General features: G+C 38.6%; 1 protein-coding gene across 2 annotated transcripts in view; it reads right to left on the bottom strand.

Annotated features, from left to right (window-relative positions):
- Positions 1 to 16,560, bottom strand: part of Adamts3 (ADAM metallopeptidase with thrombospondin type 1 motif 3) — a 205,247-nt gene that overhangs the window by 8,487 nt on the left and 180,200 nt on the right. For both annotated transcript variants that reach the window (XM_041671598.1, XM_041671599.1), the window contains 5 exons: positions 14,665 to 14,788; positions 11,259 to 11,339; positions 9,355 to 9,518; positions 3,871 to 4,036; positions 910 to 1,042 (listed from right to left, as the gene is read on the bottom strand). In XM_041671598.1, the coding sequence (XP_041527532.1) occupies positions 910 to 1,042; positions 3,871 to 4,036; positions 9,355 to 9,518; positions 11,259 to 11,339; positions 14,665 to 14,788 (668 nt within the window). The remainder of the gene's footprint in view (positions 1 to 909; positions 1,043 to 3,870; positions 4,037 to 9,354; positions 9,519 to 11,258; positions 11,340 to 14,664; positions 14,789 to 16,560) is intronic.

Raw genomic sequence — 16,560 nt, 5'->3', positions numbered from 1 at the left:
AATATGTCCTTTAGCACTGAGAGTGCAAACGACCCCAAACTTTTCAATGGCAATACTAAAGTCCAGCCAACAATGCAACAGATTTTAGATTCTGGGGGAAAACAGAATCATATATGAGTGTCTCTAAGAGGTCAGAGGTGAGAGCAACGGCAATACCTTTTTCTAACTATATACTTGAACCTCTTAGATGCTTTTCCCAAGTTTCTAAATTTACATCTATTTAATTTTTTGTTATACTTTTTTTTTAAGTTCCTAAAAAACTAGTACCTCTTAAAATGGATGAATGAACCAGGAGATAAGATGTCACTAACTCAGGAAAAACGGGGACTCCAGGAGGAAGGTAAATGTGAGTCAGGCTGAGGCAGCACTCTATAACTAGGCAAAAGGGTACCTGAATGCTTAATATTTAGATGTGAATGGTTTTCAAGACCAGAAACAGTTTCACAAGAAAGGAAGCTACTTTCTGATTTTGCAATACGACCCACCTGTTTAAATATATGTGACAATCAGCCCCAGATATCACTATCAGTAAAATAAGTCCATATTGTTAGAACCAAGAAAGAAAAAGTTAAGTGTGGTCTGGAAAGGCTGTCAAAGAAGGTAGATCTTTAGAAGAAACCCAGTATTTAATATATAACCTGTCATTCCCCCCCAAAAGTCAATAGGTATAAGGTAAAACTTAGATGAAAACAACTAGTTATCAGATATCAAAAGAAATTAAATAGCTGAAGATATATTTGCATTGCATGAGTAGAAACATAGGTAGAGGCAAGGGACCGCAGCTTTATACACTTCTTGTGATAAGACCTACTACTTAAACAGGTAAATGTAAGAGTTTCGAATGAATTGAAACTCCCAGGACATTCCCCGGCCAGCTGTGGCAGCAGGATCACATGACTAAGTGCTTACAGTGGGTGTGTGCACTCCTGAATGTTGCACATCCGTCGGATGGGCTTGGGCTTCTTATTGACCTCACAGAAGCTGCGATGCACCATTTTATTGTCGCTTTTCCTTCGGCATCCGTACTTTGTATACTGGAAACCTGGGACAGGAAGTAAGTTTTGTTTAGCCACTTACTAAAGCCACACATCGATTCACACAGCCCTTTAGAAAACATCTGAGTGCACACACTGGGCCAGGGACTGCAAGTGTTGTCAATTAAGAGAGAATGAAAATGAATTTGAAATGAAAAAGCCCATTTTCTCGGAACGTAACCTTCAGTAAATACTAAAACGTCTGAAGCAGCACCTGTGTATTTATGAGTGAAGATGGAATGTTCAGAGTGTAGCATGAGGGATGGGTATAAAAACCACTGTGGGACCAAAACTGAGTGTAGGCCTTTACACAGCTCAGTGATGACCCTTCTGCAGGGGCCATGAGCTTAGCTGATGAAAAGTCTTCCAGACCAACGCCTCTTTGAGCAGAACAATGCAGCTCAAACTGTGTTGGATAAAGGGGATGACATGCCGTCCGTGTCACATGCAGGGAAGAACGTGGGACAGGTGAGATGTTTCTGGGGGTGAAAGGTGGGGGGTGGAGAACATGTTGTGTGTGAAGAGGAAGGAGGTAAGACAGCATCAGATCTGCAAAGCCATGAGCCCAGACAGCATTGGGCCTGAAGGTCTCCCAGCATTCATTATTTTGATATTTATGAAACAAACAAGCCCAGAGACAACAGAAACCTTTTACAAATTGAAAACTTTGAAACCTCTCTAAAAGTTTGTAAGGAAGCCAAATAGCTATAAGTACTAAGATTAAGCATCACATTTATTATCCAAATCATAGTTTGCCACATGTGCATTTTTTCCAAGTTGCAGACCTCTGGATCCTTCATTCCTAATCTGTTAACATTACTACAAAAATAATTCTTAAAATATAATATGTAGACAATATTCTAAACCTGCCATTATCCTTGTCCTGTTCCTTTCCAAGGGTGCTTTTCCAGTCAGGCATCACATACTTCATTTAACCTCCACGTCTCTGCAGCTTCCACCAGCAGAAATAATTGCCCAGACTCCATCTTTATGGCATTTACTATTCTTGAAACATATATGCCAGCTGTTTTGTACAATGCCGTTACAATAGGCTTTTTTTAATGGTCCCTAATGATGAAGCTCAGCTTATTAACGTTCTGCAACACTACCTGAATGTCTTCAGGGCTACTTGTCAGCCGACTGAAGGATTTTAATTGGAAGAACAATATAACTCTACCTATTCATGAACTTAAAAACATTATCATGTAAATAGAGAAGAAAATCAAAGTGAGAAGGGGAATTGTAATAATCCTCTCTTCCGAAACAGTGAAGGAAGCCTGGTGAGGCAGGACAAATGTCATGCATATTAAAATGCCACCGATAACCCTGAGGACCATGTAGATGTCAGCCACACCAAGAAGGCAAACTCCAAATCAAATCAGCATCTATCTTGCAATGAAGCAAGAAGTGACATTCATAAAAGTTCCTTTCCAGAAACACTGTAGAAATACAGTCTGGAGTTCTAATTAAAAACTGATTTACCTAGAGTTACATACTATGAACATTTTTCTCGTCATTATCCAGTATTTATATAGTGATTACTGTAACAATTCTGCCATTGTCTGCTTAATACCAGAGTATCTGTTGTGCAGAGTTAGACAAATAGATGATGGGAGGAGCTGGTGAAAATGTGGTCCATCTCCTGGATCTGTTCAGGGGAAATGAGAGAAGCCCTGCCATAGAGCAAGGCAGTATGCTGGTCAGCCAACCCGGTCTTACTATGTTTTTGGAAAATCACTTACTGTCCCAGTGTTTCAATTTCACCATCAGTGTAATAGAGATATGGTGTGGGAGGTTCTTTTGTCTGTGTGTTGCTTTTATTGGTTAATGAATAAAGAACTGCCTTGAGCCTATGGCAAGAAAGAACAGAATTAGGTGGGGAAAGCTAAACTATATGATGGGAGGAGGAAGGTGGAGTCAGAGAGATGCCATGGAGCTGCTGGAGATAGATGCTAGGAACTTTATCCAGTAAGCCACAGCCGCATGGCGATACACAGATTATTTAAGTTAATATGTAAAAATTAGCCAATAAGAAGCTAGAGCTAATGGGCCAAGCAGTGATTTAATTAATACAGTTTCTGTGTGATTATTTTGGGGCTACACAGCCAGGAACCAACAAGCAAGCCCTCCTGTAATAGAGATAAATATAATACTGACATCACAGAACCATTGTGAATATTGACACAAGGATATACGAAGCTTTTAGTGTGGCAGCTAGCCTCTAAAACACAGCATGGTTAGATGTATAGTTAGATGGGATTCACTGCTCAAGCAGAAAAGGCATGCATTCACACGGGGAGTGAAAGGGAGAAGACAGGCAACAGCCAGCATAAACTGAACTGGGGGCAGTTTCAGATTTTGGGAAAAGTGATTAAGGTGTTACTGTGTTGAACACAAGACATAAATGACTCGAGAGAAAAGAGCAGGGGGATATTATGGTCCGCTATTGTTTTAATCACTTCCTTTGCAAAGTCCGAGAAATAACTAACAACTTTGTATTTAGAGTTTGGTTGTTTTGGAATTTCTCCAACTGCAGCTTCTAATTAGAGTAAGTAGGACTGGCATTTTTATGATTTACATACCTATTGACATTAAATTTACTGGTTATATGCGAAAAATAAAAAAAGACATGAAAGTAGGAGAATAAGATGGGATGAGGAAAAGTGACATAGGAGAGGCTGTGCGTGTCTGTGTTTGCTATGTGTGTGTGCACGTGTGCATGTGTGTGATCAAAATGCACGATATATGTATGTGTATGAAGCACCATAACTAAGCACATTATTAGATATACCAATATACGGTGATAAACTGTTCTAAAAGTGTATGTGGTTGTTACCTCCACCACAGGGTTTGGAGCACTGAGACCAGCTCTTCAGCGCCCACTCAAAGGTATCCAGCTCCTCCTGGATGACATTGTTGCTGTTGATGGTCGGTACAGAATCTTCATGGATGATGTACTTATACGTCAGACTAGAGCGTGTGTCATTCTCCTGAGGTATGATCTAATACAGACATGGGAGAGAGATGCAGTTACTATATAAGCAACTAGAGACTGAACTTAAACATTTCAGCATACCGATATTTTGAAAACTGGCAAATGTTTAGGGTAGTTCTTAGAATGTTTTTGTCTCCATCGAGTCAAGTGGTAGTCTGCAATGTTAGGCAAAACCTTTGAATATCATAATATAAAATGTGTTGAGGAGTAAAGGTTGATACTATAAAAAACTGTTATTTTCGATAGGTCACCTTAAATTAAACCATCTCTTTAGTGTATTTTAAAGTTCTTTATCATAAAAATGTTTTATTATAATGACCATGTTCCCCCCTAGGGGAGAAACATTTTTGGAAAAATATATAGAAAATAAAAACCATCTACATATAATTCTATAGAATAAGACACCACCAAAGTAACTTATTATTCTGGGATATAGCATCATGTGCATCAGTGTGAACATAAATAGGACAGATCAACAGATGTTTGTATGCAGCAGAATTAATGAACCTTTATGGAAACTTCTAATTTTCCTGGGAACACTAGAGACTTCTGGGTCTTTTAGCTTTTGACTATTCCATTTATCACGACATAGAATATTTCTTCTACTAACTGGCTGAGAAGAAGACCACTTTAAGTATAGATTTCCCTAGTTTAGGATTTGCTTGTCTTGGCCCATTGTCCATTAATCGTATGCTTGTTAGGCATTCTCTCCGCCTTTTAAAATCAGTACATTTTTTTTTCTTTAGGTCATTGTCATAGTTTCAACATGTCCAAGGCTGAGTATTAACAGTTCATGACTTCTGCCTTGGTTTCACTGACTCAGTTTTCCCGCTCACTCCTGGGGAATTCCATGCCAGGTACTATGAACATTTAGTCAGCTTCTGGGGAGGCTCAGGTGGGGAGGGAAGAAGGCCTGCCAGCGGCTGCTCCACTAGCTTGGCATCGTATATCGAGGCCTTTCAACCACAGCAGCCTGGGCCAGAGAGTAAGAGCAGCCCTACCAGACAAGCTACAAGATGGCGGTAGTACCGCCACAAGCTACCTCATGACAGTCACTCTATCACATGTGGTCATGTGACCAGCTTCAGCTACACCATCCATAGACACAATAGGATATGATTTTGTTACCTACTTACTGTGTTTCAGGGAATTTGTCATGTAGTAACAGATAACTAATATTGACAAGTAGGCTCAACCATATATGAAATTGATTACAAATGATTCATATAAGTAAATGAAACCTTTTGAAAATAAGAGAAATGTTATACTGAGCAAAACATTCTTCCATAACACCTAGATATTAATCCATTAGAAAAGCACAACCCTTATGAGTACAGCTTGAGTAAAGCTGAGCAGAGGAAAACATAAAGTTGGGTCCTGGGAAATATTTCTAATCAAGTGACCTTAACAAGTCCTGTGAAATACAAAATGTACTCTGTAGTAAAAAGGGCAGCGGGGCTTCATCCCGGGAGTGGGGCATGGCGTCTCCCTGAGGCGTCTGCTCCCGAGAGCAAAGCTGTCGAGACTCTGACCTCACTTCCTCTTCCTCCCAGCATTCTGTTCTGTTTACTCCTCCCACCTATCCTCTAACCAATAAAATGGGCCAACGTAGTTCCTTTATTAGCCAATGACCTTCCTCCATCAGTACTCTTAAATTCAAGACTAACAGAGGACGTCAGATCTGAAGGACATCTTAAGAAACAATATCCATAAGGGAGAAAACAAAAACCAAGTGGAGAAATTTGATTTAGTATAACAGAAACTTAGAAATTTGATTCAGATGAGTATAGCGTTTTAATAAGGCATCCAGCAACACATTTAGCACAAGTAGATGCTTTCTGCGTTCTGCCATGAGAGCCATCAAGTTCCCTCCCGACACAAAACTCAAGAGACCGTTTCTGCTGGAATGTGCTGGACACCATGGCAGATGACAGTGTTCCCGGAAAGCAAAGGGCATGCCTTATGTCCTGACAGGGACTGGAATCTAGACCTTTGCCCAGAAGTCTAGGGTGAGTCAAGACTTCCAGCAATGCTCTGTTGATCATACCAAGGTCAGAGGTTGGAACTTGCAGGGCCCGAAGAGGAGAAAGCTGCAAGAAAGGGCAGTTAAACAGCTTTCGGGTCCTGACCAGAGGCTGCTCTGTGCATTGTCAGTTAGAGATGCCATGTGCTCTCCAGAAGCTAGGGCTGGGAATCAGGGAGTTTTCCAGCAGAGTGAAGAGGGCTCAGTACCACTTGAGAGATTCATGTTGTGAGCATAAGGTTGAGTAGAAACAGACCAGTCCTAGAGAAGAGGAACAAAGAGGCTTCAAATGCTTCAGGACTTAACTGCCTCTGGACCAAAGCCAAGGAACCATTCATACAAGTGTCTTATGTAAAGAAAAGAAAACAGAAGCACGGGACTGTGACACATCAGGGTGGAAATGAAGCTTCCAGCAGAAGCAGGCAGCTTGGAGGTCTAGGATTTAAAGGACATGTTGGATATACCGAGCAAACATATAAGGAGACACAAAACCAAGCGAAATACCACCACATGGAAATATTAGCAACGAAAGTACGCCAGTTGACATGAAGAAAGTACTGGACAGGATACAGATTATATTGGAGAGTCAGACTTTAAACAGCCCAGGGATAATTGTTCATATTTCAAATATTATAAAAGAATAAAGTGGTTTGGAAATGAATCTCATGAACACAGATAGAGAGGTCTTAAAGATACAATGGGAAATTTACTCAAATGTGATATGAAACATTTTACTACTTACAGAGTGAACCCCAAGTAGGAGCAGTACTAAGCTCACTGAGTACACCATAGTAAAACTGCCCAACAGTGAACATAAAGAGAAAACCCTTCATTTCCCAGGTAATATGACAAACTCAAAGCTCCTTCTGTGTGTTGGGGTGAATGAGGAGAGTCAGAATCACAAAGGAACAGAGGCAACAGCTCTAGCCACAGCTCCCTGGCAAGGAAGGAGAGTTAGGAAAAGATCCAGAAGCTAAACTTGAGTGTCCTGGCATAAAGAGTCAAGCCCAGGGTCCTAACCAGGGATCCTGGTGCTAAAGGGACTCCACAGTGTGAAAGGTCACCTATGGAAAAGCAGTTCATTTCCCAACTCACGGAATCAGCTTGAGTGGGAAAGCACTGTTTAAGACTGAAGTATTCTGGGCATGGTAACAATGGGAAAGCACATGTCAGGCAGCCTGGACAATCTGCTACAGCCTAGGGATGGGAGAGAGCTGCTGGAATCCATCAGGAAAAGAGATGGCTACATTGGGAGTCCATCCATCCATATCAAAATGGCTATCATCAAGATAAAAGAGGATATGGAAAAAGAGGAACTTTCTATACCACTGGTTGCCATGTAAACTAGAGCAGCCACTATGGAGGTTTCTCAAAAACATATTGAGCTACTGTATGACCCGGCTATACCACACTTGTGTATCTACTGGAAGGAAACTGGACGTACTACGAGGTACCTGCATATCCATGTTTAGAGCAGCATTATTCATAATATAAAACCAACTTAGAAGCCCATCGACAGATGGCCAGATAAAGAAACTGTGATTTATATGAAATTGGGGTTTTATCCAGGCATTAAGAATGAACTTATGGCATCTGCAGCAAAATGCATACAAGTGGTGAGCATGCTAAGAGAAAAAAGCCAGGCTCAGAAAGTCAAGTCTTGCCCGCATGCTTCTCATTTCTCACATGTAGGAAAGTTGTTATATGTATAAATGAATTGAAAGTGGAGGGGGAGTATCATGGGAGGAAGGCCTCCAGAGGGAAGGAGAACAGGGCGGTGTGTACTTGGAGGGGGAAGTAAGTCAGACATTGCATGTTTAGTCTTAAAACAGGTGAGTATCTGTAAAGTGAAAACAGGAATCAGGCTAGAGTAGAAAGGGACCAACTGTAGAAAGAAGCAAAGACGGGTAATGGGGGCGTCTATGAGAATAGCACAATGATGTGGAAAATCATGACAAAACAGGAATTTCATATATATATTATAAAATCCTTTTAAAAAGTAGCACAATATTCAGAGTTCTCATAGAAACGAGAAAATAAATAATGGAGTCTAGTAGACAAGGGTTCTGGCCACGAGGAAAACACGCCTGCTCTTTACTAAGCCTTCAGTTGCGGACTTTCCCAGGGGAGCCTTCCTCTGGAGCGCTGACACTTTCGACAGTTTTTATATTTCTAACTGTTTTAAATGTATTTCACACACAACTTTCAGAAGTTCTGGAGATAATTATTTCCTCACAAGTTTTGAACATTATCACTCATTTGTTTCCATCTTATCTTTCTATAATTCCGTGTACTTTATTAGGCCTTTCTGTTCTGTTCAGGACCACATAGAAGCTGCCTGCTCCGTATATATTATGTTACAGCACCCCCTATTGGCTGCGTCTGCACATGACCCATGCACTTTCCACAAGAGTTCTCAGGGCAGATTCCCAAGGGGCTTCTGAGTGAGTGTCCTAGGCAGGCAGACCCCTCCTCAGGGCTGTGACTGCATGTTCATACACCCATAAAATAAGCTCATGTGTGCATCCACTGCAGGTAGTCAGATCTTTCTCATTGATAAGCCCTCAGCTCCCTCTAGGTTCCTGCAGGCAATAATTCTCCAATAGTTAACATGATTTGTTAGTATAGCATATATATAGCACAATGACTTCTTTATATCTATTTAGCATTGTAAAAACACCAATAGTTAACAAAATAAATAACAGATTTTCATGCCGCTGGCTTTTCTGATAGAATTCTGCTAAAATTTTCTGGTTTACATCTTAAACCACATCACCTGCTTTTATAGTTAGAAAACCTGCTGATATAGAATTCTCTATGTATTAGAGATTCATTGTATATTATAGATAACATGTTTATACAGTGAGTAAATACAAAGGCATCTCTAAATAAAAATTACAAAACTGGTAATACCCTAATTTTATACTTCTTTTAGGTATCTTTCAAGAATGAGGAGGAAATATTGGCATTTTGGTAATTTGAATGCTACTGTGAAAACTCATTGATAATATGCTTATACCACAAAAACTGCCAAAGGAATTTCTCCATATAGAAGGTAAAGAATCGTGCATTAAAGGGGACATCAAAAATAGTAAGTTTGCAACTAAATATAAATTATTTGAATAAAATAGACTTATTAAACTGTTATGAGAATGTTGCAAACAGAACAGGGAGACATAAATAGAATTACAAAAAAACCAAGAGAATATTCAGTCATATATTTTAACTGAGCATGTTTTCAGGTAAGTTAAATTATAAAATTATAAACAAAATCAAGTATATACATGTTGCATGGCACGTACCAGAACAATAACGGGGTCATGTAGGGGCCCATCCGTGTGGAGAGTTTCAATGTCATCTTCAATGTTGTAATCCCACTCTACACCAAGATCTATGAAGGTCCGCGACTTGGCTTCCTCCCCTTTGCCATTTAAAATGTAGTGACCCGTGGCTTGGTTCTTAATAGCTAAACGGAAGAAAATGAGTGAAAGCACACATTTATCCCATGGCAGTGGGGATGAGCCACAGCAGATTTCCTCACTGTTACTAAGCAAAACCAGTGACTCCTCTGCCTTATTAGTATCTAGCAGTCAAAATGAACGTTAGTTCTTAGAGTTTCCTTACTCCCTTCATTAGGCATGTAAACCATTGAGAAGCATTGCTACTGTGTTAAATAGATAAAAATGGTTAAAAGGGGAAAAATAATGTTTGCAAATATTCCCATTTGGAAACATTGTCAAAGAGATTAGCCCACTCATTCTATACATTTCCTTGGAAGCGGGGACTCTGGATATAATAGATACCTTGTCAACACAAACTGTCTCTCAAGATTGGTAAAATACTGATTGCCACACTAAAGAGCTAAACTGAGTTCCAAGTCAATAGTTTTTCTGCTGGCAGTAAAATTCCCAGACTACTCTGCAGTTGCTACTGCTAGAAAAGGATGTTTATTATTGATAGAGTTCTTAATTCATTACAGATCTGTTGTTACAGTATGTAATACTTCTCTCATGGGAAAAATAATAGAATAAATGTACAGTTTGGAGGTGTCTATCAGTAAGTGAGAGAAGACATTTCATAATTCTCACATCACTGAAAAAATTTAGTTAAAACCATTTATTGCATATTTATTTTTCAAGCTTTTAAGATAACTATTCCAAGAATAATCTGAATTCTAGCATGAACAATAAGGAATTTAAAAACTAGGTGAAGAACTCTGAGCAAAGGCTTGTATGTTATGCCATCTGACAGGGAATGTAATTTAAGTAGCTCTTGAACTACCACAATAAAAAAAGACTTTTAAGATGTCACATGTGAATAAAAAACCATTTGCTACAAAATTTCCTGGAGTTGCCCTAACTTTTGGTGCAGAAACAGGCACAGAGCTCAAGCTCCAGCACGGGCTGTGCCTGGAAACTGCTTCCGTGGGCATTCGGTACTATTTTTCCCATAAGAGAAAACTAACAGAAATCATAATCAACCACACAAGTGCCAATCAAAAAGGGACAGTTTCCAGGTACTAGGGAAAATTAACATTGGAACAGCAAAATTCTCCTGTGGCAGATTTACAAAGAATTTGAAATTTATAAAAACTATTCAAAATCTAAAAACTATTCAAAATCTATATGAAACTATCCATCAGTCATTTTCAACATATAAATGATAAATTTGTGGTTGGAGAGATGGACCAGTGGTTAAGACCTCTGGCTGCTCTTCCAGAGGTCCTGAATTCAATTCCTAGCAACCACATGGTGACTCACAAACATCTAGAATGAGATCTGATGGCCTCTTCTGGTGTGCAGAGCACTCATACATAAAATATAAATAAATTAAAAAATTTTAAAAATGATAAATTTTTCTATTGCCTTCCCTTAATGGTACATGTTATTTTTTTATCACCCCCTAATTCAGAGAAAAGAATGATTAATAAATACAAACTTGTAAAATTTTCTCAGGAGTTATGAACCAATCCCATTTCTACCAAAAACTGAAGTTTTAGTTTCAAATATTTGTTTTAATATAAAAATAGGAGAAATAATTAAACTTCATATACTATCCAACTAATGAATTTATATATAACCCTCATTCTTGCATGTATAGTATGTAGAGTGCACATACATACATATGCACATCCCCATGTGGAGTGTCTTTGACAATTCATGTTTATATACATGGAAAAGCAGCGCTGGCAGACAAAAGCACTTACCAAGAACATGAGGAGAAGCCTCGTCTTCTTGGACTAACACATGTCTAGCCCCAGGGGGGATATCAAACATCTTAAGGTACCCTTTGCATGTGAGGTGAAAAGTGGAGGAAGCAGAGAAAACAAAGGCGACACTATGGTTAGTCCGGCACTGCACCCTTCCGGCTCCCACGTGCAGAAGAGGGCATCCATAAACTACAAGGTGCATCTCCGAAACTATCTCTACAGCTCTGAAGCATCTTGCATGAGGAAAATTCACAGTTAGTGTTGACCTATGAGTTGCATCAACAGTTCAGGCAAGCAGTTATGATTTCCGGAGTCGCCCTGTGTTACTCCAGTTTTTATAGCTACCTTTTAAAGTAGTAGTTTTAATAAAAGTTGTTACATGGTAACCTTGAGATATCCCTTCTGCCTAAATATTGCTATGAAAACCCATGGCACCTCAAATAGCTAAGCTTCCATGTATTGAAATGCTGTTAATATTTATAATCCCACTTTAAAGAAATATTTATAGAGAAACTGAATGCAAGTGTGTATTATGTACTGCTCAACCCGCAATCTTCTAAGTCATGAATTATAAATTAGCCTTAGATAACTAATAATTACTAAAAAGTAAATTAATAGCCTTAAATTAACTATTGGAACTTTATATTCTTATAGGAAAAATCTTGATATAAGTTTAGGGCTTATGGTAATATTAAGTAGCACTTACAATCTTGTTCATGACTATAAATCAACAATAGAACAAACTGAGAGGCAGATATGTTATATCTCATGGCCAGTACCAGTAAATGAGTCATGTCCAGGTGAGGTGTGATACCTGTCTAGAACCTTGCATTTGTGAAGCTGAGGCAGGAGGATATTGAGTTTGAAATTAGCTGTATGGGAAGATGCTGTCTCAAATAAAAACAAACACAGGAAATTATGCAAGCTAAACTTTTAGTATGTTATGGAGCATCCAGTTCATGTAATAATCCAGGATTTGTGTCAAAAGAAATCCAGATAGAAATATATAATTACTGAAGTAATCAGGAAAAATGTTATTTTATATGTATAGCTAATATTTATTTATAAGTAGACGTACCCAACTCTTACCTAATATTTATTAGGGTCCTAAGTACATGTAGTAGTCATTTAGGATCAGGGTTTTCAGCACCTGAACCTAAGGCTCCGCTCAACACAGGAGCTGGGCTGTTTGCCTGAGTAAGCAACAGTTAAAAGCAACATGCTTAAGGTGCCCAGGAGTGCACATCAGTGTGAGATCATTTATGAATGCCCGTCTTTCTGCAGCGCGCTACAACTTACCCAGTACATTTTTAGTTTCTCTTGTTTCAGCAAGAGAAATATTACGAGCTCCTTTGGGTAAAACGAAGGCGCCTCTCGTCTTCCCTTAAATAGAATGTCGTTAATTAGTGGAGGTTTCCCGTTTATCAGTCTTGCTGTTTCATTGACTACCCCATGAGCCATACAGATTTTAGTGGGGAAGTTATAAAACGTGTTCTGAAACTTTAAATTTTCAAGTAAAAAATGCATTTTACAGTAGTTAGCCAATGCCGATAAACTGTTAATAGTCAATGAAAGTAAGACTGAGCATGAATGCAAAATGATGGAGGTGATTTGAAGTTGAATACTTGCAGATTTCATTTTCCAGAAACTCGAGTTCCTTATGGCATCTCTTGCTTAAGTGTTTGCCTGTTGGAAAAGGTTAATTAGTCTAGTGCAAGACGACAATGACATTCGCGAAAAGAACCGAGGCTGACCACAGTGACTCTGAGTGACCGAGGGGACCCTTCACCTGTTCTTTTGACTCTGACTCTTGTTTAGCCTAACTTTTTGAGGTGGTCTGAAAAACAGTATCATGCCCTTCTAGTACACAAAATGCAGAAAGTACTGTCCCAGTACAAGAAAAGGTTTTCCTTACATTAATTCATCCCGAAAATAAAACCAATGATTCCACATCCCCAAACAGAAAAATAAATTGAACTTCAGGAATGCAAAGCACATTTAATACTCTCATGGCAGTGCAGAGAGAATTATATGTGAGTCTAACCACAGTGTAACATTTGGACTTCAATTCCATTTGCTTTGCTAAAATAATGCAAACAGCCAGCAAGAAGTAGTATTCTTTGCTTTCAAATAATTATCATAGTTTAAACCCTGATAATTCATCATGAAAGAATAGCAAAGACATTAAGGACTGGGGACCATATTTGAAAACTGGCACATCACAGAGCAAATCTGATTCTAAAATTCGCCAGAGTGTAATTTGTATAAAAATGGACAATGAAGGTTACTCCATTTGGATGAAGGCTAACAGAACCTTTTTATACATTCCTCTATTAGTTATAATCACTTAAAGTAAACCAAATTCTTCTTTTGAAGATTTAGTTATTTTATGATTTTATATGTGTGAGTGTTTTGCCTCCATGTATGCCTGCTCACCACTTGCATGCCTACTGCTCACACAGGTGAGAAGTGGGCACTGGATCCCTGGGACTGGAGCTACAGAAGGCTGTGAGCCACCATGTGGGTGCTGGGAACAGAACCCGGGTCCTTTGGAAGAGCAGTCAGTACTATTAACCTGTGTAGCAATGCTCAGCACCAAACCAAATTTCTCTGTCTCTTCTCTCAGCCCATCAGATATTATTCTGATCGTGCCATAAGAGACTTAAGAGAATCTTCATGCCAACTTCATATTTACCTTTAGTTGCTAAATTTCCTGAAATATTTCGCCAATAAGTCCTCAAATATATGAATATTTATTATACTGTATAAATGTTTGTATGCATTATATAGAAATTATATAATTTATGAAACTAAAATATTTTTACATACTACCTATTGCATGAGGATAGTTTTCTATTCCATGTTGTGGAGCTTTGGTATATGTTTACCTTGAGGTTAAATGGTATAATGAGCACCAAAGGCTACGCACATGAGCAATCATACCTCAGAGTTTTTGTTGTATCTCTATTTTTTCTTTGCATTTTACCATATAATATCTCTATTTTGTTTAAAAAATCTGTTAAAGATTATACTATATATGGATGCTATCTCCATAAATATACCAAGATAAAATTGCTCACTTTTCCAAGAAAAATAAATAAAATGATACAACATCAAAAGTTATAGTTAAGGTTTTACAACATTTTACATTTCCAGATAATAAGTTATGTGCCACATATATTCAAAATTATCCATTAGTCTTATACACATTGGTTAGATTCAGATAACATACAGCACATGCTTTACCCCTAAGCATGAAACTTTTATTCAAACATTAAATACAGTCTTCCTTCTCTTTTAATTTCTGTGATGCTCATTGAAAAAAAAACCTGAAAGTCTAAAAGATGTCTCAAAATGTCAAATAGCACAAAAGTGTATTAATTCAGGAGCACACTCATCTTACCAAGTTTCCTGGGTGTTCTGGTAAATGTTCCCTTCACAGTTCGGCAGTGGGAATTGTCCCCTCCACAGACCCCACACTTATCCTCAACCTTGTTGGAACCAATTTCCTTATCGCAGCCCACTTTCTGGGGAGAAAAGATGTTAAACACAGTGAATTTCAATGTGCCATGTAGAAAACAACATCCCACATGGTGATGCACATGTCCAGCAAGCTTTCGCCAGACTGCCACTGTAGTTATGATTGCATAGACCCCAGATTTTTGAAGAACTAGGGTGAAGTCAAATAAAGTGAATCATACTCTAGACAATAAGTTGATATTTTTGTTCTTACAAAGCATTTTCCCAGCTTTATTTCCCCAACATTATTGTTCTAGTCATCAAGCAAAATCTATAAGCAAAGAAATGAGTTGACTCTGGGGAGAAAAATCTACAAATCAATAGCGTAATGCTTTCTCCATGTTCATAAAGGCATACGGTAATGTGGTGAGTTGTAAAACAGTGTTATCTTTTAAACATGAGTTAGGATGCAAAATAAAGCTCTTCAACATAGTAGACACTCTCACAGGACCTTGAAGGAACAGAGAAGGCATTTTTGAATTGGAACAAATTCAAGTAGTTATGAAATTTTACATTCATGAAAATTTAGAGATGAATATTTATACACAGGTGGAAGTCGGTAGAAGGTGGGTGTTGCACGCTGCAAAGAACTGTGAAAGCTCTGTGAGGAACAAGTTGTGCAAGGCCCTGAAGGTTGGGTTGAGTTTACATTTTCACAGTCAATAGTTCAGCTGAAGGCTTTCTGTACTGGGCAGGACTTTCAGGTAAATGTGGTACCTGCCATACCGTTGGGCTTGCAAGTCGGATGTGAAAATGGGCAGGGAATGGACATACATTTAATACTAAATACTGTAGGAGTTAAAATAATGACAGTAACATTCCATTATTATCATTTATATCTATTCTCAAGCCGTTTATGTTGGAAAGTTAATCCCCAATTCAAAAGTGTTGAGATGTAGGGCCTAATAAAAGTCAGGTGTGGGCTTCCATCTGTTCCAGCTCTCAGCACTGGGAAGGCTGAAGCAGGAGGCTCACAGTAAGTTTGGAAGCAGCCTGGGCTATAGAGTGAGATGTTATCTCAAAACAGTAAGATGGAATAGACAAAAAGCTGCCATGATTATGTCCTGAGGACTCTGCTTCCATGAACTAATTTTTTCAGGTCCTAGAAATGGGATAGCTATCAAGAGAGGGGGTGTCCTAAAAGTCCTGCCCTGCCTCAGTTCAGTTTCCAGTCTCTCTCTTTCCCTCCTAACTTCTAGCATGGACGACACAACAGGAAGACAGGAAGATGCCCAACAGATGCCATCATCACACCTTGGGCTTTCCAGCTCCAGAACCATAGACCAAAACACCTAAACTCATTTAGCAAGGGCTTTTTCTGGTTTTATGAATTAGCCAATGTATGGTATTCTGCTAAGTGAAAAGGAAATGGATGATGTTAGGAACACTGGTCCAGTTAATATGAATAATTTACAGTAGCAGTTGAACATGAAAAACAATGAACTGCATTGTAAAAAGACTAAATGAGATAAGAAAACTTTTTTTTGTTGCCTACAACTTTGGCTCTGGCATAGCATTCAGTATGTAAGTTTAGATAGTCATTTGGAAGATTTCTGTATTAATCATTTAAATAAACTTAGAATTAGATTTTTTATTCAAAATGGTATTCTAAACTAAAATGTAACATACATACATACATACATCCTACATAGAATTATTTTATAATGGGGGGATTCTTGCCTCCCACAGACACCACAAGCTATCAAATAAAAAGCACAGTGTCAGGAATGGGTTACCTCTTTTCGAGTTACTCTCCAAACATTACAGGCTGTTGCCATTT

This window comes from Microtus oregoni, unplaced genomic scaffold (assembly GCF_018167655.1).
Source record: "Microtus oregoni isolate MIOR12 unplaced genomic scaffold, Mior012 000021F_ref0000039, whole genome shotgun sequence".
Classification (NCBI taxonomy): domain Eukaryota; kingdom Metazoa; phylum Chordata; class Mammalia; order Rodentia; family Cricetidae; genus Microtus; species Microtus oregoni.
The sequence above is the reverse complement of the archived record's forward strand: the minus strand, read 5'-3'. Positions and strand labels throughout refer to the sequence as shown.